We start from the raw sequence: 25,679 nt of genomic DNA on the forward strand, positions 1-25,679 counted from the left end.
AAGCCATTTGTGCTAGGGCACTTAGGAAACTGGGATACCTGAAACGAACCCTCAAGCACTCTACCAGGGACTGCAAATTCACTGCTTACAAATCCCTCGTCAGGCCGTTACTAGAGTATGCCTCGGTGGTATGGTCGCCCTACACTGCAGTTGACATTAATAAGCTTGAGGCCATACAAAAGAAAGCAATACGGTTCATTTTTCGCAGATATGACCGCGATTTTTCTCCTTCTGCTCACGCATGCGCTTTGTCGTTAGAACCTTTGGCTCATCGACGCATGCTTGAGCGTATCGCACTGCTTCATCAGATTGTACACGGCCACAGTCGCATCCAAGCGCCGATACATTTCAGTCATTCCACTAGGCGTGCCACGCGCCGATCCCATCCACTTAATATTATTCCTTTTCAGCCATTTGTAAATTGCTTTAAGTACTCTTTTTTTCCATGCGTTGTCGAAATTTGGAACAGCTTAGATGGCTTCTTGCGGGAAAGGCCAAATGAACAGTTTGTGGAAGAATTGCCGAACCACATTTTGTGATGCTTTAATGATGCCTTATTGTACGTCGAGTATCATGCATTGTAACTCGTGTCCCCTCTTCTGCTTTGTATGATTCAATGTTTTGTATGCTTGTAGTTTTATTTACTTATGTACCCACTCCTGCTATGTCTCGTTCTATCGAGATAGCAGTATTTGTAAATAAATAAATCTCACAACCGCTGAGCCCTGATGACCTAATTTGATGTCATGTCTGTAAGTCCATTAATACTTTCACCACTGGCTGAATTTTTCGTTTGTGGTCTTCTGATGTCATAACTATTAGGAAAACATGCACGAAAATATTCCCTGACCAAAATAAAAAATCCAGGGCTGAAAGGGTTAAAAAGAAAGATCTTGAAGATTTTGCGTCGACTATCGCCGATTGAATCCTGTAACAAAAAATGAAGGGTACCCACTTCCACTTCTTGACGCCATCGACTGCGTTCATTAGGCCTCCTTCTTTTCCTCAGTACACTTAAGATCCGGCTACTGGCAAATTCAGATGCATCCTGAAGACAAGCAAAAGACTGCATTTGTAACCTCTGGCGCGCTTTTTGAAATCAACGGGATGCCATTTGGTCTCTACAATGCTCCGTCGACTTTCGAGAGAATTATGGACACCATTCTTCGCGGCTTAAAGTGGAGCATCTGCATGTGCTACCTCAACGACCAGGGTTGCCGGGTTTGGCTACTTTGCGCCGATTAGGCGCTTTGGCTATTTCTTGTTCCCTCAAATTTAACGAAATTATCAATGTGTGGTGATGTCGCAGCCGCTGCCCTTCCAGTACATGGTGTCAGAACAAGGCGGCCAAGGCGTGTTTCCGGCTCTCCAAATTGCATTGGCACTTGCATTACACAAATGTAAAAACTTTTGAATGCGTGGCGGGAAGTTAGGGAAAACTGCGTGGACTCTCAATTTGCAGACCACCTATATTCCAGAACGTGACTTTAAACTCTAATTGGATGTGAAGAGCATAATGGAAAGCATTCCGCATCCAAGGTGCTCTGCGCTCATTCTATAACACCTCGTGGGAGTCGGGAAAAGTCCTAGCAAATTGGAAATGCAGTCGCATTATTGCATTGCTCAAACCAGGGAAGTGTCCTCATATCCTTTCCTGCTACAGGCCAATCGCCTTAGCCAGCTGCGTCGGGAAAGTAATGGAAAGGATGCTACTATCAAGATTAGGGTGGCTTCTAGAGAGCATTACTTGCTTTCCAGCATTTATGAACGGCTTTAGAAGAGGCTGATCTGCCATCGACGGTTTGGTCGACCTGATCCCCAACGTTGAAGAGGAAAGAAGCCGACGCAGACTAGCGGCAGCCGTCTTTCCAGGCATTAAGGGCGCTTACGATAATGAGCTGCATTACGCAATCCTTGACGCTCTTGAAGATTTAATCATCGGCGGCAACTGTACGCCTGGACTATATCTACCTCAGTGGCCGTACCATTTACATGACAAGTGACGGAGACATATTCACCGCGGTGTTTCCCAAGGGGGAGTTCTCAGACCTATTCTATTCAACATGACGATGATTGGATTAGCAGCAGAACTTCGCAGCATGGTAAAAGTGAGCGCATATTCGGATAGCTCCGGACGCCCGCATACGGGCATACGGAGCTACTCGCCGACAACTGCGTGCTCGACTACAGCGTGCAGTGTCAATCACAGCCAAATATCTACGGTTTCAGGGTCTCACTCTTTCAATTGAAAAATTGAAATAGAGTGCTTGCATTCACGCGCAAACAAATACCAAGGTATTCGATAATTATTATTGTAACAGCGATACCTGCTGTAGCGCATCACAAATTCATTGGGGTAATCACAGACAGAGATCTATCGTGGTCGAGACAAGTCGCAGCGCTGAAATCAAAATTGAAGAGCTTTGTTTTCGTTCTTCGGACGGTGGCAGGAGCAAGATGGGTCCCATCAGAATCGTCACTTCTTCAATTATACAATGATCTATTTTTATTTATTTAATTTGCATACATAGATACACAAGGACACAGAGAAAAGAGGGAGAGAGCAAGCTGGCAACTGCCACCTAGAGGGCCACAAACCATGCCTATTCTTTCGAGAGGAGGGAAGAGGAAAGGAAGATAGGAGGAAAGAAAGAGGAAAGAAGATGGAAAGTAAAGAAAAAATTGAGGAAGACTTGGACGAAAATAGCTACAAACGCACACAAAAAAAGAAAGGCTTATAAACGGGTGGCCAGATCTGTTTGGTCGGTGCTCTCAAACATGAGACCTAACGGTAGGAACGCGCCAGAGAGCATTTAAGCTCAAGGATTACGAACATGCTTGGGCCTACCACGCTGCACGTCGACGAACGGAACCATCGCGGAAGTTCAGGCTTGTCCCATAAGTGTATACATGCTCTGCGAGCCGCTTCGAGTGCATCTTCGATTGTTGGCCTGACACAGGAAGCACCCGCTATCGGCACTCCCCGCTACCCATCTAGGCTGCAGTTTCTCAAGAGCGATATCACTGCATGAGAATATTCTACCATCAAGTTTTTCTCCCCCGAGTGTTCTTAGAGCGCCTCCGTGGGTCCTGCCTAAACCGCCTGTTAGGCTCACGATTCCTGGGTTTAGGAAAAGTCCCTTCTTTCATCATTTGCCCTGAAACAACCAAACCTACATCACATATATACAAAGTACGGCGATTTTCTGCACGTGTACACTGATGGTTCTACCACGCTACATACCTGCGCTGCAGCCTTTGCCATGCCACAAATGATTATCTCTCGACGGTTCCAAGTAGACCACAAGACCACATTAACTGCCGCAGAGCTTGTTCCTATCCGAGTGGCAATAAGATTCATTTCTGCAGAGCAACGTCGTGCATGGATGATATTCTACGATGCCAAACCCGCTCCTCACGCCATTCATTGCGTCATGAGACAAGGCCCATATCATAATTTAGCTAGGGAGATTGCAGAGGATCTTCAGGTTGTTTTAAAAAAATGGCCAACTAAACTCTTTCCAGTAAATTACTGCGCACTGTGGCGTGATGGGAAACGAGGAGGCAGACACTGAATACAAAACAGCCTTAAACAGTGCCCCTGAAGTGAGCATTGCGTTTTCACGACCACACACGAATGCCCTGCTTTGGTGCGTAATTCGCAGCTTTACATTTCAGCGCTGGTCCAAACCGGAGCGACGACAACGGCGATTGCACAAATGGGACCCGGAAATGAAGTGATGTTCCACATGCCTTGTAAATTGAAGCGACACATCGCAAGTATGTTTCACCTGATTCGTCTTGGGGTGGTCTTCACATGACGTTATGCACGCCTCATCGGCTGCAGTGACACCTGTCCCAATTGTGATCACTGTCAAGTTCCAGAAACACTCGAGCACATATTGTCTACCTGGCCAGCATATGCACTTGACCGACAGAAATTGGTTTCCGCTACTAAACGATTTTATAATAGGCCATTATCTGACGAAGTTGTGTTGGGCCCTTGGTCTGACGCCAACAGTGCAACTGTGGTCGTAAGAGCGGTCATAGCCTACAGGCCACTGGACTCGAGGTGCGGCGATAGCATTGCGCTAACTTGACGGGACTGTTTATACTCACCTCCCTAACTCACCATTGCCATCCATCATTCTTTTTTCTCCCCTTTCCCCACCCCCTGTGTAGAGTAGCAGGCTAGAGAATACTATCGCTCAGGCCTATCCCTCTGTCTTTCTGTAAATCAACCTCTTTCTCTCTCTCTCTAATACCCTACAGATTTGTGCGGGTACCTGGCTTCTCCGCAGAATGACCAATGATGGCGTAGTGTATACCTTGCAAGTGTACTTGTATTAATCGCCCCAAGACACTTTACAGTGGCCTCTAGAAATGCCGCTCTTCCATATTTCGCTGTGTCTGTGCTGCGCTTTCCGCGCAGGCCTGACCTTTTTTGTGCAGCAGCGCAAGGAAAATTTCGCCTACCGCGAAACTGCGAACTCCGCTCACCAGGGAAAAATGAGACACCCTTCGCTGGAAAGTCGCAGCGTAGCTAAGGTCATCGACCACCACGACACAGCCAACGTCGTCCCCCAGATTCGTCACCGGCAGAGGTTCAACCAAGCGTCAGCGTCTACAGGGACAAACCAATTAACCACAGCGACAGAGCCAGCACCGCCCACCAGAGTCATTGTCGGCAGTTTCGATCTCTCGCAGTCATGGCCGAATGTGATGACGAAGAGTGGAAGCAGGCTGGGGCGCTCGGCAGCGCCAAGAGAAAGACGAGAGACAGATCAGAACAGCTTGCCCGACGAACGGGTGTTGTGTCTGCCTTGTGTCGTTGAAAGATCGCCCGGTTTGGCCAATGTAAGACCGACCGCACGAAAGGGGTACCTCGTAGGTAATGCTAGAAATGCAGCTAGTGAACTTTATCTGATGGCTATCCTTACATGAAATCTCGTTTTATTCTGTGTTAGCAGTGGGCACACTTTTTTAAACTTGCAAGGCGCGGAGAAGACGATGTGAACCACATACCGATGCGTGATCTTCTTAACGTTCTGGGATAGACAATGCCAATATGGCATGATGAAAAGTGGTTTTATTGCGATAGAAATCTTATGGACACTCTCGATGGGTTCCAGTCATCTGCGTCTCCGTTGCCGTCATGTTCCGTATAAAGCCCACATCGATAACACTCCCCTCCCCCCGCGCATTGTATGTTCTACACGCGGGTGCGCGTGGACGACGCAAGGAACGTGGCCGAAGAAATCAAACGAGCCGGCCCATCCCCGTCGCTTGCAGGGCTGATGCGATAACATCATCCCGCTTACGAGGCCTGCCATCGAATGCTGCTCAAGCAGAGAGGAAACACCCCGCCCTTCTCGAGGGAGCATGAAAGAACGCAGGTGGGAAGGCGGGTCGCTGGAGCAGCAACTGTGAACTTTGATTCTGAGGGCGCGGTCGCGACCGCGGGCGCACGCGCTATCTCAGCAAGCATCAGCGAACGGCTGGTATAGCCTTCTACGTGCTGCGCTCTCAACGCGAAGAAACTGAAAAATCCGCTTCTTTCCCTGGAGCGGCCGTGTTCTCTTGCACCGTCTTTTTGTCGAGTTACGCGACAGTGGATCTAAAATAGTTAGCTGCCAGCCTTACTTCGTATAACACTACAATTTGTTGCGATCGCATTCATTGATTCTCCCTTGCCGTTAAACTGTGATTTTTTGGCCCATTTCTCTTGTTTACCTGATGATTTTAGCTCTTGAAAGGCGCTTTCGGATGTGCTACGAAGTAAGTGTTGCGTATAGCCCGCAGATAGCAGACGCTTCACCTAACGAGTGAAGCTTGATGATGCCAATGGGCACAAGATGTTTGTAAAGTGGAGACGCAGCTAGACATAATGATGCCACGTTTCACAAGTTTAGAGTGGGCACTCTTGAAAGGTAGTAGGCTTTTTCAGGACTTTGAAATATACGGCTAACAAACATGACCATTGGTAAAATGGTAAAATGTAGGTTAACGTCTAAGAAATGGATATGGTTTTCCTTGTCAATTCATGGGTAAAATTCGAACTTTTCCCCTCAGAGGAAATGGTGCTTAGAATCGTGGGGACAACACTGTCAAGGTCATTCTTAATAGAGTAATCTAAAGTAATTAAAAAGGTATTTACATAACGAAGCACATGTGAAACCGGGTGTTTGGAAAGTTCAGTTTCCAGACATTTATCAAAAAAGCCAGGAATATGTCGCACAGCACAGGAGAAACCGAAGACCCAATGCGACTACCGGCTTTTTGACGAAAAGAGTGCCCGTAGAGATGAGTAGCTGTGGACCTTAAGTAAAACTTTATAAGTTCCAAAAAATGTTCGCTGCTAAAGCCAGCTATATACTGAAAATCTACCTCGTCATACTCTTCAACACTTTCCCTGCTAGTTTTAAACAGTACATCGTGTGCTGTATGATAGAACAAACCTTCCACGTCAGTGAAACAGGCCGTGGTGGCGTGGGGCAGTCCTTTGTTCAGCGTTCAACAGCAAAGCAGAGAACGATCGCAATGGCATTGTTAAAAACAACATCAAGAACGCATGTGCATCACGTACCCGGCAGTGACATGATGTGTCATCTAAGAATTCTGATTGTTTCCTTAATAGTGACACAGAAGGAGAGTTGACACAGCTATCCCCCTTTTTGCGATGTGAAACGCCTCGATGACTTCGCCTTCAGTTCTAGACTTAGCCTTCAATAGGAACTTAGTCTTTTTCAGATAGGCACACAGTTTCGGCTATCACAGCTACTGCAACGCAAGGCGAGATTAATGCCCGTGCCGATGCGCTGGGATCGGTTGTGCTCCTGCGCATGCTCCTTTCAAACATCGGCTTGTTTCGCCTATGTAAGACCGACCACACGAAAGGGTTATCTCGTAGATAAGTTAGAATTGCAGCTAGTGATCTTCATCTGACCATCCTTCTTGCATGAAAGCGACTGTTCTGCTCTTGTCAGCAATGCGCCATAGCTGCTCTCAGAATTCGCGCCAGGCAGTACTGTAATCGTCGGTTATTTTTTTTTCTTTCAAAAAATGAACGATCGCTTCAATAAAACTGCTTCCTACGATGATGCCCAATGCAGCATATCCTATCTATTTCTAAAAAAATATGAACATTATGATGCTCGCTGCGCACACGGACTGGACCGCTGGCAGATTAGCGTTATGTCATGTGATTTGCAGAAGAGCTCCGTAATGATTTCAGGTATTTCTTCCATCAGTACTGCACCCATATGTATATCAAGGGTTGTAGTAGCTTTCGATTAAAGTTATATTACAGCAGGGCTGTTCCAGGTTTGTCATGTGTCGTAGATACAAAATACCATCATCATGATCCGGCACGCACTCTCTTCGTCTTCGTCCTCTTTTTCCTCTTCTGCTTCGCTTCCAAAACACGTGCGCCGATTTCTCCGGCGTGGCATGCAATAACTATAGAATGCGAAAGAACGACTACAGAGAAGGCTACAGAGCGAGCATTATTGTGGGCTTGATTGTACATGCTGAGCTTCTGAAAAAGCGCTAGGATAGCAGAATCAAAGAAGCGGCCAGACTAAGCGCTGACTAGCAATAACGAGAATATTTCGTCATAGCGGAATATATACCCTCGGAAAAAAAAACTTGGAAGACATTTGAGCTTCGTCTTCAAGAGTAGAACGTGATAGCGTAATCGGGACCCATGCACATAGACGTCAGACTCTGGAGTTTCCAAGATGTGTGGCGCCACCTGTCGGAGAAGTATTGAGTAGTGCATAGACCGACTCTCTCGCACAGTTTGCTATGGGACCAGGTGCAACTAGCGAGTGCGAAACAACGATTGAGCTTAATATCGCGTGTGTTTGCGCATTTAGCACTCAGAACGAGAGCTGTGAATTGCTCTCCGCTAGTCGGACGCGCCACCGAGCCGTCGTGAAGTGCTTGCTGGATCACTCGCTTGAACGACGGCGAAAACAGCAGCAGACGAGAGCCCTCCGCACGCTACGAAGAAACTCCGCAAAAGACGAACTGTTGCGTTGTGAATTGCCACGGACGTAAAAGACTGAATAACAACGTTCAGTTTTACCGATTTCCATAGTTGTCGTAGGAAGAAGAAAGGCGAGAGCGTTGGATACGGGCCGTTGCGAGCGTGTTGGGTAAGCGAAGTACCCGCGTTCTCCACAACCGGTGGCATGAATGTGTGGCTTTGCTGTTGTTTTGCGTAGCCCTGATGCAAAACCGTGGTAACCTTGACTATGAAGCTCAGCAGAGGCTCTGACCGCGGTGCTTGTGTAACACGAAGTGAGCAGCTAGAGGCAGACTGGAGACGCGTGATACGCACACCGCGACGAGTTGGTCGTCACAACACAGCATCGCGGACGTATGTACGTTTTGAAGGCTCAGAGTTCTGGTTCTAACTAGCTAACACCACGTGTGTCATACAAGTAAATCGCAGAATGTTGGTCGTGATACCCTTCACGTTTGTTTCGCCCGTGTCCTCCGCGGTTGCCGTAGCTATCTCGGAGGCCACGGTTTTGCCTTTGGTTGTACCCCGCGAAAGTGGACACGCACGTATCCCCATTTGCAGTACATACAAAAGGAAGACGACCATCAATAGACCATTTGAGGATGCGTAATAAAACACTCCAATGCACAGGAAGCGAGAGATGAATTAAGGGAGAATGCAACTGAAAAGGCGAAAATCGCCGGAGCCATTCGCCCCTGATGAACCACGTTTTGTACCACTGATCGTAAGATGCATAGCTAAGTAAATTGATCGTGTATGTAGGTACTTTATCGCTGTGGCATACGTATATACCCGATTTTAACGCATTTAGGCTCTAGAGAACGGATGTCGGAGGGCTTGCCTCGAACTCGGTGTCGTGTGATGCTCGCTTGTACTTGCGAGTTGCAGCGCGCGGGAATAACTAAAACTTATTTTGCATTGTACTCGCAGTTCGCTTTGATCAGCTTCCTTTGTTTCTGAAGCGTGGATTGGCGGAAGAAGCTTTCCAGGTCCTCGATTTTCAGGAAACCGCACCTCGACACCAACGAAAGAGGGAGGTTATATTGCGGCATATGCACATTCGCTTGCGGGCGGCTCTCTTTGCACTACCCAGTTAGTGCCAGGGCTACGATGAGGGCGCTGGTGGCGGTGTTTTTCGCAGCGCCGCCTGGGCAGAGTCTGACGTCTATCGCCTTCTCTACCGCTGGACTGGGGTGCTATGCAGGATTGCTCGAGTTTGGCGAAACTCGGAATCTTTTCGAGCTTTGGCAACACCCTCTTTTGAACGAGCTAACAGTACGAAAAGATAAAGTTCATCCTTCGGCGCGCGCTGCGTTCTATTGGTTACGTTGGAACGCAGCGTCGCGTCAAGGGCGGTCGACAAAGTTGCGGTGTCTTCAAAGCAGAGGCATCATCTTTCATTTGTTTGTCGTTCCACTGAGCGCAGAAGTGCACCCATGCAAGGAAACTGCGAGAAACTTTTACTAACAATATTTTGAAGTGCAGGCTGTTTAAATTCATTTTCAAGCGTTTATTGTCTGTACTAAGTATTCTTTTGAATAATCAGCACTGTGGCCTCTGAGATTAACTCCGGCTGGGCGCCTTCCAACACCGCGCCCGGAGCTAATCCCCGAGACCGCGTGTATAATCATCATGGTCGGCCTGTGCATTCAGCGCGTTGCTAGGCTGGCGCGTGCCCTCTTTATCTGCTTATTAATCATCCCCGAGCACGAGCGCCCGGCTGATTAGGTAATTGGCTGGGCGAAATACCTAGCTAACTAAGTCAAAACATGCTATGACCGAGCTAATTAAGCCAGATCATGCTAAGACTGAGCTAATTAAGCCACATCTTACTAAGACGATGGTAATGAAGCCTTGTGAAGCGAAGACTGACCTAACTAGGAACATGGTCATTAACGCGATGCTAATTAGGGCTATTAATAAAACCAAAATTAATCAGGAACTTGCTCGCGACTGTCGTGCTAATTAGAATAGTGCTAAGAAGGATTGTGCTAATTTGCACCGCTCTAATTAAAACCTTCCATATAAACCTGAGTAATTATTGTTGTGTTGATTAAAACATTCGCAATTAAGACATGACTATTTTATACCATGTTAATTAGGGCCTAGCTAATTATTAGCATCAGAATTGAGACCGAACAGACGTGGTCTTCACTCCGAAACAGACCGAGCTGACTGAGTACACGAGCCACGTAAAAAGCTATAAGAAGCTAGGGGATCACAAGCTCCTCCGAGGGCTCCAGCCTTGCGCAAGTAGTGCAAGGCTGGAGCCATAGAACACCGCGGCCCTCATCTTTATACATCAGCAAACGCAGCTTCTTGATGTATAAAGGTGTGGATCCGCTTTCAACAAAATCAGTTGTTAGCGTGCGCCTGTGCTCGTCTGTTCCTTGCTTTGTGTCCTGTCTAGTTGAGCTGCTTACGATTGTTTCTTTGTCAAAACACCAACTTGCCCAACAGTCAACTCTTTTAAAGTAGTCCAAGTAGACCAAAGTAGACCAAAATGCGAAGCATTTCTTAGCAAACCTTACGCACTTTGAGCATTTGTATCTATGAATCGATCCATCTATCTAGCCGCCTACGTCTCGGTGCTCTCGTGATCGCCTCCTTAACATGGTGTAGGCCAAAATTGGCATGGCAGGGTGAGAGGGTTTGGCAAATATGACTGTCTGGTCATCACATGAATAACATGAAAATCCTGTCGCTTACGTCATCAAACCCTTTCCTACAGACACGTGTGGCACGTACCCTTATACCACGGGCCACGCTATGTATGTTTCACAGGTGATTGACGGTTTATACCCAGGAATGGTGAGAACAGACATTGATAATTTAAATGAGAGATCGTTAAGGAAAACCGACACCGGCAGCGTTAACCAGACGAAAGAAAGAATGAAAATGAAGATCCCAGCAGGAATCGATCCCAAGCATTCTTCGTGGCAGTCAGGTATGCTCGTTCTTGTAGCCGTTTTCACTAACGCTGCTATCGCGCGCTTCGCACTGTCCTCCTATCATGACCCCCATAGTGCGGGCTCGGAGCGAACTCGTGTTTGCGAGAAGATCGGGCCATCCTCCATAGCACTCCTGGCTTCGGTTCTCGGTTAAGGTGCCGCGAGGAAACGAAAGTCTATGCGTGTAACAATGGCCGTTTCAAACTATACTATAGAATGCCTACTGCAAGTATAGTCCCGAAGGGCCCACTAGGACGTAAATCTCCATTTTGCAGGTTGCGAGGTTCCCACTACGCGTCCGTAAGGCAACAAGCGAACCTAAGCAGCTGCTCCCTTTGTTGATGCCTTTGCTGCTGATGATGATTAAATATGTCTGGGCGCTTTGTGGTGAGTAGGCCTTTGAAACACTCACTTGTTGAGCAATTCACATATTTTGACACGTGGCGCTATTCTACGCTTCTGCCGTGCAATATTACGTGCATTAAGGAGCTCCTCCCTCTACACGAGATTCATATGGTGTCTTTTTTTTCCGAAGCTGTTCCAAACAATGGCGTGGCTCTGTGGTGCACCACCAGCTTGCCATTCAGAAGGCCTGGGTTCGATTCTCACTCGAACCGAAGGTTTTTATATACTTTATTTATTTGCATATTTCTCGCTTTTTCGCTCACAACCAAAGACACCTACGCCGACACCGATAATTCTGCGAAACGAGTTCTTTAAAACTATCGTGTTGAAATGACGCCACGAGATTCGCCAGGCAGCATTCTCCAATAACGTCCTCATTCTGTGAATACTTCGAAAAATGTGTAGAAACAACGACGCGTAAAGTAAGCGGCATCACAGCTGTATCGCTATGACACAGTACGCATAATATTAAAAGTGCGTTCAATATTTATCACTATCGCCAAAATTTTAAACTTCCGAAAGGAAGAGTTCTTTTCGTTGTTTTTAGGCAATAGTCCAGGGCTTTATTCACATCAAAATAAAGTTGGAGTCCTTGTGGAAACGGTGGATTCTATTATTATTATTATTATTATTATTATTATTATTATTATTATTATTATTATTATTATTATTATTATTATTATTATTATTATTATTATTATTATTATTATTATTATTATTATTATTCCTGTTCTTGTCCTTCTGATAACACACAAAAAGTACCAACGGGACCATATTTAACCGCTGCTTTCCCGTTCCGTATTGAATATTTGAATACACGAACCTCCCTGGAAGGTGTTTTTCACGCTATCGTTCTTTAAAGGGGCCCTGGAACACTTTTTGAACGTGGTCAGAACATGCTTCCGATCGGCATTCGATGCTCTTGTGAGCCTGTGAGCCAAATATTGTAGCGCAGCACGTGACAAGGAACTTACAAATAAAATACAGTCAGCTAGAAATCGCTCCCCCCCCCCCCCCGCTCTTCTCTCGAAAAATATTCCTGTATACCTAAACCAACCGTGGTACGTACCCAAAAGGCACGGTCGTTGGTTCATTTCCATATTATGAGCTGAATAGGCGCCGAGGCCGCCGTGGTGTGCCACGGTACGTCGCGGCGCAGGTAAGTGTGCATCGCGCAACGTTTATATGTTGGCCGCGCGCGCGTTGAAAGAAAAAAATGAAAACCAAGTCATTCGTTTTATCCGCCCCTTCCCCCCCCCCCTACCTCCACTGTGCAGGTTTTAGAGCGTTCGCTCGGACGAAAGAAGAGATAAAGCGCTTAGAGCGTGTGACAGATATCTGTAACTCCGCTCGTATTTGACGGATTTTTAAAATTTTCGTGGCAGCCGATTGTTGAGGCATTGCACACCTATTAAAGAGGTGATTTCCTGTTTACTTGGAAAAGTGTTGCAGGGCCCCGTTAAGGTTACCTCCAGAAATGAAGATTCAATCATTTCTCCAGACTAGAGAAAATTTTAACAAAAGGGCGCCATTACTTACAACACACACGGTACCATTCTTTAGCGCTTTGGGCCCAGTCTCTGTGCACGAGGCATTGCAGCCAACTGCAGTCTGACGAGAGAAGATAGCTTGTTTATAACAGGAACTAAGTATATGTAATAAAAAAAATTGGCCGCGTATCTGCGTGCTTCGCTGCAAATGTCGTCGAAAGACGATAGTCTTCTGACGGCCGTTTTTTTTATGCCCGCCATTGCTGCGCCGTTTCAGCGCTGCATACGAAACACTAGCATTTTCGGCGCAGCCTAAGAAACACTGGCGTCTTTAGAATTACGCATATATGTATTTTCTAGTAAAGGAACACACCACCTAATACTTAAGTATTGATGTCGCGCCGCAGATATGCGTAATATTTGCTTTTTGATCGATAATGTTCACAAGAATGAACGCAGCTACCAGTTCAAGATTGCTGGGCGTTCAGCAAGTGCTTCAACTTTGGCCGGGTGGCTGAATGGTGTGACAGACAGACAGACAGACAGACAGACAGACAGACAGACAGACAGACAGACTCTACGTTCGAGTATCCCAGGAAAGGCTGTCGTCTTTAAAATCAGCATACCTTGCACTGGAGGCGCATTGCTAAAGAGACGGCGGAGCTGATGGGCACCTATAGGTGATGCTGCCTGTAGCTGTTTGAACAAGTCTGCTACTTTTTCTTTCTTTCTTCCTATGCCTCTTTCTTTTTCTCTCTTTGTGCTTTTTGTATATGTCTCTTCTCTCTCTGTATATTCTGTCTCTGTATATTTCTGTATATTAATCTGTCTCTGTTTCTCTCGTTCTCTCAATCTTTTTTGCCTTTCTCGGTCTTTCTTTCTTCCTCTTTCTATATATTTCTTGCTTCCTCTTTCTTTCTATCGCCTCCTCTCGCTCTCTACTTCTTTCTTTCTCATTGATTCTCTTTTTCTTTCTCCTTCTTTCTGATTTGACATTCGTTTTCTCTATTTCTCTTTCTTTCTTTGCTATGCTTTACTCTCTCTCCACCTCCTCTCCCTCCTCTTTTCCCACCCATCTGTCCTCCTCACTTTCACTTGTTTTTCCCGTCCCATTGCTATACTGTACAAGATGCTATGCTCTGCAGGCGTGCCCGGATAGCCGATGCGTGGACAGCAGACTGTGTGTGTTACGCAATAAGCCGGAAACCATTGAGCGTGCATTTATTGAATATTGGGGTGCTAGATTCTTTGGGATGTCCTTCAAAGAACTCTTAAAGGGGTCATGAACCACTTTTCCAAGTAATGATCTAATGGCCTCAGTATCGGAGTGTACTGCCTCCCGAATCGATTGCCGCAAAAATTTCTCGAATCCGTCAAGAATCAGCGGAGTTACGGGGGTTTGGCGCACGCTCCCGGCGCTTTCTCTCTTTTCTCGTGCCGGCGAGCGCACTGGAAGCTAGACAGGGAGGGATGGCATGGGGGAAAGAAGTTACGCCAGCGCGCGTCATGAAACGCGATCGCTCTCCCGCTGTGATTCGCTTGCGCGAGTGCGGCTACCGTGTACTGAGGAGTGCGGCGCCGGCACCCCGCGGCAAGAAGCGCATCTGATCCGAACGCCGCTCTCAATTTACGTCGGCTGTCGGCCAATAAGCATGCTATGTCTCTTGCTACGTACAGCGGACAGACGCCCCGCCCACCGACGAGAGTGAGAACCGGCCTCTGTTTGAAAAGAGGGTGCCTGGGGAAACGGCAACTTCGCGCTCCGCTTGTGGCCATTACGCGGCGAGCACGACTGTAATATTTGGCAGAGCAGTTCATAGCCGTGTCAGCTTTCCGCAGGATGTGTTTTTTCAATCAGCCCAAGGGGTGCTTCATGACCCCTTTAAAAGACTTATCCATAAAAATTATTGGCATTAGATACTTACGAGTACAAAATGAACACCGTATAACATGTGATATGATCATGCTTCTGGGCTTCCACAGTTTGTTGAAGACGCGTTTGTCAGTGAGACACGGTGGCGTTAAAACGAAATCATGAAAACAGAACTTTATAGAAAGTGTCTACTACATACGTGATGTATTTAGATCCCAAACAGAACCGCTTGTATGGATTTATCTCTTGGATTATTTGTCGAAACTGAAAGAATTTTAATATTTTATGTAAACCAAAGTAGGCCGGCGTGTTTTACTCCTTTGCTTTTATGATGATGTATTCGAAGACTGAAGGAAAAAAATTCTGAATGTTTGCACTAAGTCACGCAAAGCTTAGCACAGCGAAGCACGGGCTCGTCACAACTCGTACTCCCCGTCGACTGATAGGTCAAGCATAGAGATGCGCGGGTTCCTCCTCGAGAGTACGCAGCTAGGCCATGCATTATAGAGCGGAGGTTGCGTGTGATGTCTCGGTCGGTGGGTGTGCCTTAGACGCTGCGCATGCGCCGCTTGGCCGTGGGGTGCAGTATCTGGTCGCTAGACGACGCAATGCTTGCTTTCTCTTTCTTTCTATTGTTTTTTCTCTCTCTGCTTCTTTCGCTCTCTTTTCTTGATTCTCTTTCTTTCCTTCTTTATCGTCCTGCATTTCTTTCTCTCTATCTCTTTCTCCCTCTTTCTGTGCTACGCTTTACGCTCACCCCTCCTCATTGCTCTCCTTCTCACACTCACTTCCCTATCACATTCCCTTGCTACACTATAATACACAAGGCTATGCTATGCTCTGCTAACGTGCCTGGATAGCCGAGTGATAAGACGCTCGCCTTCAAATCGTGGGTACGCGGGTTCGAATCTAGCCTGACGAATAATTTGTCTCTCGAATTTCTCTATCTACAATTACCTGTATTACTCTTTCTCTCTTTTTTCTCTCTTCCAGTCTTTCCTTCCGCTCTCTGTACTCATTGTATCTCCTATCAGTTATTGCAACCCTAGCCGGCGAAACCGGTGCACGTGTTCTGGGAGTGTAACAGAAGACGACGACGAAGAGGTAGAAGAGGTCGAAGAAAGCGCGTGCTGGTTCAGTATTATCATTTTCAATTCGCCGCTCACGGACTAACGACCGCCTTAAACAGTTACGCTGTTAAAAGATAAAGAAGCGTGCTGGGGAGCACGCAGTAAAAGGCTGATAAAAATACACTGGATTTTAATAATAACAATGCGTGCTTCTGCTTTAGAGAATGCATGCTTATACCACAGATGTGCTTCGTGTGCGCGGATAATTATTGTGTCTAACTTCTGTTCTGCCCCAGCGGGCCCTATCAGTCGATAGTCGGCGTTTGTGTTACCTGGCTCGTTTCTCCGTGTTTGCAGGGGCACCCTCTTTCATGATAACTATCTATCAACTAGCTGGACTTTCTGTTCTTCTATGCTAGATTCCCCCTCCACTTCAGTGTTTTATGCATTGCAGCTGTCACCCAACTTTTACTTAAAACGAGAAAAGACTTCAGAAGTACTGTAAAATACTATGATACCTTGCAAAACCAAATTTGCGCAGCTCTTTAGGGGTTTCAACTTTGCGATTAATTAGGCAATGAACTCCAGATAGCCATGCGTGCATGTTAGAGTGGCGGCTGGCATGATTTTCCCTTTAGCAGTGCCCTCTCGGCAGTGGAGCTTGCGCACTGCTTTGGCAGCGCAAGCATCGGAAATGCTGGATCAGCGTATCTGAGCGTTTGTTCAAGCACGTCGTTTAGCAGCCGCTGTAGACGGCGCATTTCAACCGATTGTGCTGCTCACCGTTCAGAAAGAAATGAGTGGAACTAGTTTCTTTTATTATTACGAGAACATTGTGAGTCCCTGGCTCGCGCGGACAGTGTGTTCTACGGCACATATTACTGTGATGCGAGTGCGAACTTCGAACGTCAACCATGGCTTCTGACATGAATATGTCCATGTATTGCTTTGTTTCCAGTTACGGCGTCACAGGATACGCTCATCGCGCACCTCAAGGCCAATATATAGTCCGGCCTCACGCGCGCATTCCCACGCATGGCACAGTTAAGCTACGCCGGCGAAAAGTGGACAACTTACGTGACGGCATAGCCGGCACACCCGACTGCTGGCGGCGTGCTTGGCGTTGCCGGCGCAGAGATAGATCATGTCCTATTGCACGTGCTCCACGTGGCTGGCGTTAGACCACAATGCACTGCGCGCAGCAAACACGGCCAGCAAAATGGCGGCGTGTGGTTCGTCTTCCATTTGCCGTGGTTTATTCGACATTCATGGAAGATGGCATCGTTGTGCGCGTGCTCGAAGGAATTATAAATCACATGCTCGCGTACACCAGCAACAGCATGGACTTCTGCGATACGGACGGAAAAAGGAACGCCTGGGCAGCCTTCGGAATGCTCGCGTATGCACATTATCTCCTTCCGTTTCCGATGCAACCTAATAGCAATGCTAGGGTCATTTTCTGGCTTTCAAAGGAGAGCCATTGCCATGCCTCCGAAGACAGTCCTTTCCTATGCCATGTGAAACGACACACAGAGCGACAAAAACAAACACGAATATCAACCGGAAAGCTCGAGTATCCAAGCAGAAAGCGAGAAAAAGCGCGCACGTCAACCGGAAACACGGGGCCACCGAGGTGCTCCACGCACAGTGCACATGCGGAGTTCTACAGTTCAGTGCCTTTATATGGCAGGTGCATCCGCGCTATAGAGTGACCTAGAATGCCCCAGTATATTAGGTCACTCTAGAATATATTGTAGCAAAACAGCCATTTGGGCTAGTTGGTACCGGTTCATATCTTAAAGCAAGAAGGCGCACTGCGGAAACAAGGACATAAGAAGGAAGGAACCGACGACACAAAGCGGACACTCGCAACTGAAGGTTTATTGAAAGAGCTCTCTAGAATACTCTAGAAGCACTCTAGAATACTGGAGAATTCTAGTGAATTACTTCAAAAAAGTAACAAGTATATAACATACCACGTTTCCATTAGCGTTTACACCATCGATTACGCAGAAGTCCGTTACGAAATCTGAAAAGCGAGAAATTCCTTTAACAAAATCAATTTGTGTTCACTGCAAATAGTACTATTAGCTACTGATGCACCGGGGTTAAATAACTAGAATTGCAGTTAAGGCGCATTCACATGGCTTCAAAGGGAGCGAAAGCGGTAAAAATGATCACAAATCCACTCGCCTCGCCCCCTTAGCGGCTGGACAACCACGCGGCGAGCCCGATGTGAAAAGGTCGGTCCATGACGAATTTTTCAATCACGCGATAGCGGAACGCCTTGCCGCTTAACGGGTAGCCGTCCTTTCGCTTAACTAGCATAGAAATCACGTCATGTAAATATCCGGCCACAGTTTCAAAATAACTGCCAAGTATAAGCGGTGATTTAATCTTCGCAATTGCAAACTGCTCGTGCTGCACGACAAAACTCACAGCCTCTATAAGGACGCGTTCCTCAAGAACGCAACTGCCGAGAAGACTGGAATTATCAGAACGTGCTGCGGCAGCGACTCAACGTGCACAGACATATCTCACTTTTGCACAGCCGGGTCATTCCGCCGCCGCCGCTGCCGGCACGTTCACTTACGCAGCTTCTGCTGGTTCATATCCTGAAAACCGGTTTCGAAAGATGAAAACTATTTCTTTGCCGTGTTTTACATGCATAACTTGAATTCGGTACGAAAAAAATGCTCAGGAAACGAGCGAAATGGAATGCATTCTAGAAGTGGCGAATGCGGTAGGGGATTGCAGAAGAGGCCGAACAAATATGAACGTGTTCGACGCATGCGAGCATGGTTCTCCGCTCATTATAGCATTCTCGCTCGCTCTTCGCCTCTCAAGTTGAAATGCGCCTTTAAGGAGGCCAGATGATTACATGGCGTCAGGCAACAATAAAACTTACAACATAGGTTATCTGCATCGTGGTTTTGGGACGTTAAACCCCAGATATTATTATTATTATTATAGGTTATCTGCTGTTATGGAGTGACAAGAGATATTGTAGAGCAATGGGAGAGATCCTCGTACTGCAGTACACATATTTGCGCTTATGATGATAATTTAAACTTAAAGCCCCCTCATTTGCTTAAGTATGTGTTTGAAGTTTAAGGTAGACCCTAGCCATTCGGAAAAGCACACACTAGCTGTAAATAATATTTTAAATGCGAGACATTGAGTAGCTATTGACAATGCTGTGAGGGGAATGTCTCGGCAGAGTGGAACCCCTCGAAGACGCACAAGTTATGGACGCACCCAATGACACGAACTGTCCCAGTTCCAGTAAGCTCAGTGCCGCTTATAATACTGATTCGTCAACCACTAGTGTAGTTGGCTCCTCCATTGTTGACTTTCTTCTCTTGATTCTAACGTCCCCAGCTTCTGTGCGTGTTAGAAGAATTCTGCTTGCGATGTTGCGCAAACATTCTTGGTCCGCACGTCCACTGTTGCGTATCGCATCGACACTGGCTCTTAACTGATACTGCGGCAATCACCATATCGCGTGCAGTGTTAGAGGGAGATATGAGAGGCGGCCGACGGGGCCGTGCCGTTGTCTCGCCACTTTATTACCAGGCTAAGCGGAGCAGTGGCGGCTGCAGCGTCCAGGCCGCCAGAAGCGTGAGCGCGTTCTCTCTGGCTCGTGCCTCGAGCTCTCCGCATGAGCCGGCGCGGTGCGGTGGCTGGAAAATGATGATGTTGATGAAGGGCAATGACGACGCGCGTATCTCCCGAAGAACGTAGTGTAATTAACGAACAACTTGACGTCATCCTTCGACGCGATGTTATACGACGTTCAAGCAGCCCCTGGGCGTCTCCTGTCGTTCTTGTTGCGAAGAAGGACGGTTCTGTGTGGTCCTGTGTGAACTACCACACAACAAGGTCACTCGTAAAGACGTTTATCCACCACCACGAATAGATTGCGCCATTGACAGCCTACAAGGAGCAGAATTATTTTCATCTCTCGATTTGCACTCAGGGTACTGGCAAGTATCCATGGCTGATGACGCACGATCGAAGACAGCCTTCGTCACTCCTGCCGGCTTCTACAAATTCAACATCGTGCCGTTTGGACTATGTAATGCGCCCGCTATATTTGAGGACACGGAGGATACTAATTTGCGCAACTTGAAAGGGCACACGTGCTTCTGCTACCTCGACGATGTTGTGATTTTAACTTTGGATTCCCTATGCATCTTCAAGGCCTCTGCATGTTTCGACACCTTTGGGCAACGCCGGCCTACAACTGAATCTGATAAAGTGCCCACTTGCAGCAGGGCAGCTGAAAACACTAGGCTATGCCTTGTCCAAAACGGGATTATCCCCGTTCTAGACAAGCTTCGGGCCGTAGCCTAGTTTCCCAGACCTACGTCCGTCAAAGAACTGCGCAGTTTCGTAGAACTGCGTTCCTATTTTCGACACTTCATTCCAAACTTCGTCACTATCATATCGCCGCTGACGAAACTCCTTGGAAATAACGGGCTCCTCAGCTCGTGATCCTCAGAGTGCGACAGCGCGCTCGCAAAGTTCCGTCGTTTGTTGACGTGTTCTCCCATACTCCTGCAACCAGACCCTACAGCCCCTACAGAGGTACGGACGGGGGCAGCGGTATGGGCCTCGGAGTTGTCTTTGCGCAGCGCAAATCAGGGTTCCGTGAATATGTCGTGGCATACGCAAGTCGTACGCTTACTAAAGTCGAGACCAATTACGCCATCACGGAAAAAAATGACCGGCGATCATCTGGGCCCTTACGAAGTTCAGACCTTATTTGTATGGTCACTGATTTGATGTCGTTAATGCCTATCATGAACTGCGCTGGTTGCCCAAACTACGCTGGATGTGGTCATTGAAAGATCCCTCAGGCACTCTCCCCCGCTGCGCACGTTGCCTGCGGGACCACGATATCCGCGTGCTTTACCGCAATGGGCGCCAGCATGCTGAAGCCGACGCCTTCTCGCGCTTCCCCTCTCCCGACGACAATGCCCACTGCTGAGTTTCTCACTTTGCAGTTTCTTCCATGGATCTTCACACCATCGCTACAGAATACTGCAAGAATAAATGGATCGCCTCACTGATACTCGAGCTTCCTCTCTCCCGACGACAATGCCCACTGCTGAGTTTCTCACTTTGCAGTTTCTTCCATGGAGCTTCGCACCATCGCTACAGAATACTGCAAGAATAAATGGATCGCCTCACTGATACTCGCGCTTCCTCTCTCCCGACGACAATGCCTACTGCTGAGTTTCTCACTTTGCAGCTTCTTCCATGGATCTTCACACCATCGCTACAGAATACTGCAAGAATAAATGGATCGCCTCACTGATACTCGCGCTTCCCCTCTCCCGATGACAATGCTCACTGCTGAGTTGCTCACTTTGCAGTTTCTTCCATGGAGCTTCGCACCATCGCTACAGAATACTGCAAGAATAAATGGATCGCCTCACTGATACTCGCGCTTCCCCTCTCCGATGACAATGCTCACTGCTGAGTTGCTCACTTTGCAGTTTCTTCCATGGAGCTTCGCACCATCGCTACAGAATACTGCAAGAATAAATGGATCGCCTCACTGATACTCGCGCTTCCCCTCTCCCGACGACAATGCCCACTGCTGAGTTTCTCACTTTGCAGCTTCTTCCATGGATCTTCACACCATCGCTACAGAATACTGCAAGAATAAATGGATCGCCTCACTGATACTCGCGCTTCCCCTCTCCCGATGACAATGCTCACTGCTGAGTTGCTCACTTTGCAGTTCTCTTCATGGAGCTTCGCACCATCGCTACAGAATACTGCAAGAATAAATGGATCGCCTCACTGATACTCGCGCTTCCCCTCTCCCGACGACAATGCCCACTGCTGAGTTTCTCACTTTGCAGTTTCTTCCATGGATCTTCACACCATCGCTACAGAATACTGCAAGAATAAATGGATCGCCTCACTGATACTCGCGCTTCCTCTCTCCCGACGACAATGCCCACTGCTGAGTTTCTCACTTTGCAGTTTCTTCCATGGATCTTCACACCATCGCTACAGAATACTGCAATAATAAATGGATCGCCTCACTGATACTCGCGCTTCCTCTCTCCCGACGACAATGCCTACTGCTGAGTTTCTCACTTTGCAGCTTCTTCCATGGATCTTCACACCATCGCTACAGAATACTGCAAGAATAAATGGATCGCCTCACTGATACTCGCGCTTCCTCTCTCCCGACGACAATGCCCACTGCTGAGTTTCTCACTTTGCAGTTTCTTCCATGGATCTTCACACCATCGCTACAGAATACTGCAAGAATAAATGGATCGCCTCACTGATACTCGCGCTTCCTCTCTCCCGACGACAATGCCCACTGCTGAGTTTCTCACTTTGCAGTTTCTTCCATGGATCTTCACACCATCGCTACAGAATACTGCAAGAATAAATGGATCGCCTCACTGATACTCGCGCTTCCTCTCTCCCGACGACAATGCCCACTGCTGAGTTTCTCACTTTGCAGTTTCTTCCATGGATCTTCACACCATCGCTACAGAATACTGCAAGAATAAATGGATCGCCTCACTGATACTCGCGCTTCCTCTCTCCCGACGACAATGCCCACTGCTGAGTTTCTCACTTTGCAGTTTCTTCCATGGAGCTTCGCACCATCGCTACAGAATACTGCAAGAATAAATGGATCGCCTCACTGATACTCGCGCTTCCCCTCTCCCGATGACAATGCTCACTGCTGAGTTGCTCACTTTGCAGTTTCTTCCATGGAGCTTCGCACCATCGCTACAGAATACTGCAAGAATAAATGGATCGCCTCACTGATACTCGCGCTTCCCCTCTCCCGACGACAATGCCCACTGCTGAGTTTCTCACTTTGCAGTTTCTTCCATGGATCTTCACACCATCGCTACAGAATACTGCAAGAATAAATGGATCGCCTCACTGATACTCGCGCTTCCTCTCTCCCGACGACAATGCCCACTGCTGAGTTTCTCACTTTGCAGTTTCTTCCATGGATCTTCACACCATCGCTACAGAATACTGCAAGAATAAATGGATCGCCTCACTGATACTCGCGCTTCCCCTCTCCCGACGACAATGCTCACTGCTGAGTTTCTCACTTTGCAGTTTCTTCCATGGATCTTCACACCATCGCTACAGAATACTGCAAGAATAAATGGATCGCCTCACTGATACTCGCGCTTCCCCTCTCCCGACGACAATGCTCACTGCTGAGTTTCTCACTTTGCAGTTTCTTCCATGGATCTTCGCACCATCGCTACAGAATACTGCAATAAATGGATCGCCTCACTGATACTCGCGCTTCCCCTCTTCCGACGACGATGCCCACTGCTGAGTTTCTCACTTTGCAGTTTCTTCCATGGATCTTCACACCATCGCTACAGAATACTGCAAGAATAAATGGATCGCCTCACTGATACTCGCGCTTCCTCTCTCCCGACGACAATGCCCACTGCAGAGTTTCTCACTTTGCAGTTTCTTCCATGGATCTTCACACCATCGCTACAGAATACTGCAAGAACAAATGGATCGCCTCACTGATACTTGCTCACTGATCTGCCGGCAACACCAAGCACTCGCGCGTTGCGTCGTCAAGCCCACCATTTCGCCATTCGCGACAACTTGCTCCACCGATGCAATCACCCGTGGCGACGCCGACAACGCCGACGGCCGCCAGTGGTTGTAGCAGTATTCCTTAGTCTGCGCTCCGAAATATAAGGGTCGTTTCATTCTGATCCGCAGTGTGCACACTCTGCAGTATATAAATCTTACCACCGCATTAGATAATGGTACATTTTGCGAGGGATGCGCCGCTACGTCCAGAAGTTCGTCCGCCCCTGCCTCGATATTCAGCGCCGGAAATATTCATCGCACCTGTTGCCAGCAGGGCTGCACCCTTTACCTTGCCCCAACTGGCATCGATTCGTATGGGCCACTTCCTCTGGGCATTGGCTGGTAGAATATACCATAGAATATTTATGTTACAAAAAAGAGCTCTTCGGTCTATAGCTAACGTTGAACATCGTGCGCATACAAAGGAATTGTTTCATCGTTTTAACGTTGTACCCATAGAAAAATATTATGATTGGAAACTAGCTATCAAATATAAAAAGTCAGTTTATAAAAATCAACATGACCTTCTAAATCTCGCTAACCTGAGAGGAAATGCTCCTTTCTATTCTCTCCGCAAACAAGACTTCTGGAACATCCCCTTTTGCCGAACAGAATACGGACGACAGATGTTGCAGTATTGTTTGCCTCACTTACTAAACACACTCCTCAGTAGCGAAATAGAATGAGAGAAACGTAGTATAAGTGACATTAAAAAACACTTCCTGTAACTAATCCCCGTAAAAAAAATTGCTGTACTGTATGAAGAGAGATGTATTTTCATTGTTTTTTTTTTTAATGTTTGCCTCTTGTTATGGATTAATTATTTTGTTAAATAATTATCTTTAGCTGTTGACGATCTGTACATATATGCATTGACACATATTCTTTATCTTTGTAGTCGTAAATATTGTAGAAACAAGGTTTAAAGTGTCACGTTAACCACTTTTTCCTCCTTTTTCTTTTTTTTTTCTCGTGTAAATGCGTTGGTTTGATTTTGTGATAGTATTTTTTCGTGTATGTAACGCGCTAGTTTGTTCTTTGATTGCATTTTGACATCCTTGTGTGTCCCTACTGTATGCCCTGTATATGGGGGCTTGGGTTTTCCTCAAGCGAATTGTATCGCTTTTTGCCCAAGCTTGCCCACATCACCATGATGTAAATAAAACTGATACGATTTGATTTGATTTTATTTGATTTGACCGCTGGGTCCCCACCTCACGCGATACGCCGAAACTGCCGCCCTACCAGTGGCTACAGCGCGCGATGTTGCCTCTTTCCTGCCCCACCGCTTCATACTGCGTCACGGTCCACCTCAAGAGCAGCTCAGCGATCGAGGCCGTGTCTTCTTGCTCAAAGTCATCGAAGCTATTCTCAAAGAATGCCACCATGTTCGCTGCCAAACTACTGCTTACTGGCCGCAGACGAATAGCCCCACCCAACGCTTTAACCGTACGCTTGGCGACATGCTCTCCATGTACGTCCCCGCCTACCGCACAAATTGGGATGCCATTCTGCCCTTCGTTGCCTACAGCTACAATAGCGCCGCTCCGAGCACTACTGGTTTTTCGCCCTTCTTCTTACTGCACGGAAGGCACCCGTTGCACACATTAGACAAGATCCTTCCATACAAGCAGAAGCCATCCTCGTGTACGCCTACTTGCCACTGCCAGAATTGCTGAAGAATGTCGCGATCTTGTCTGGACCATTACGACGAATGACCAAGAGCGATAGAAGAGCATTCGCGGTAAAACCCCAGTTCTGCGCCCACGTTCCTCCCTCGCTCGCTCGTTGACTGTCAGTCCCTACCACGGCAGCTGACCTCTCTTCAAAACTACTGCCCAAATGCGAAGGCCCCTACGCTGTCGTCAAAAACACATCCCCACTCAATTACCTGATCTAACCCGTTGAACCATCTTCGGACATGCGCCGTCGGGGGCACGACATTGTGAACATGCAGCGCCTCAAGACCTACCATAACCCGCTCATAGTGACAAGCTGTTAGGTCGCCGGGCGGTTCCTTTGTCGTACCCACGGTGATTGTAGCGAAGCCTCGGAATGCTGTAGCGTGTCGTCCTCTTAACAGCCACCAGGGCGTGGCCCTCTTCGGCTCTTTCCTAAAAACAACGCCGCTCATGCTGGGAGTCCGTTCTTCACCTTCACTGTCGCCGTTGGACTGGTCCGAGTGCCGTGAATTAATATTCTTACACCCGTAACAACTTGTGGCAGCGGTGGGATGAG

General features: G+C 47.4%; 1 protein-coding gene across 1 annotated transcript in view; it reads right to left on the reverse strand.

The window, feature by feature from the left end:
* The window catches only part of LOC119390403 (uncharacterized), a 138,081-nt gene that overhangs the window by 89,462 nt on the left and 22,940 nt on the right, over positions 1-25,679 (reverse strand). Inside the window, exons 5-6 of the mRNA XM_037658017.2 lie at positions 17,795-17,847; positions 12,925-12,996 (exon numbers count right to left, since the gene is read on the reverse strand). Of these exons, the coding sequence (XP_037513945.1) occupies positions 12,925-12,996; positions 17,795-17,847 (125 nt within the window). The remainder of the gene's footprint in view (positions 1-12,924; positions 12,997-17,794; positions 17,848-25,679) is intronic.

Source organism: Rhipicephalus sanguineus, chromosome 4 (genome assembly GCF_013339695.2).
Source record: "Rhipicephalus sanguineus isolate Rsan-2018 chromosome 4, BIME_Rsan_1.4, whole genome shotgun sequence".
NCBI classification, from domain to species: Eukaryota; Metazoa; Arthropoda; class Arachnida; order Ixodida; family Ixodidae; genus Rhipicephalus; species Rhipicephalus sanguineus.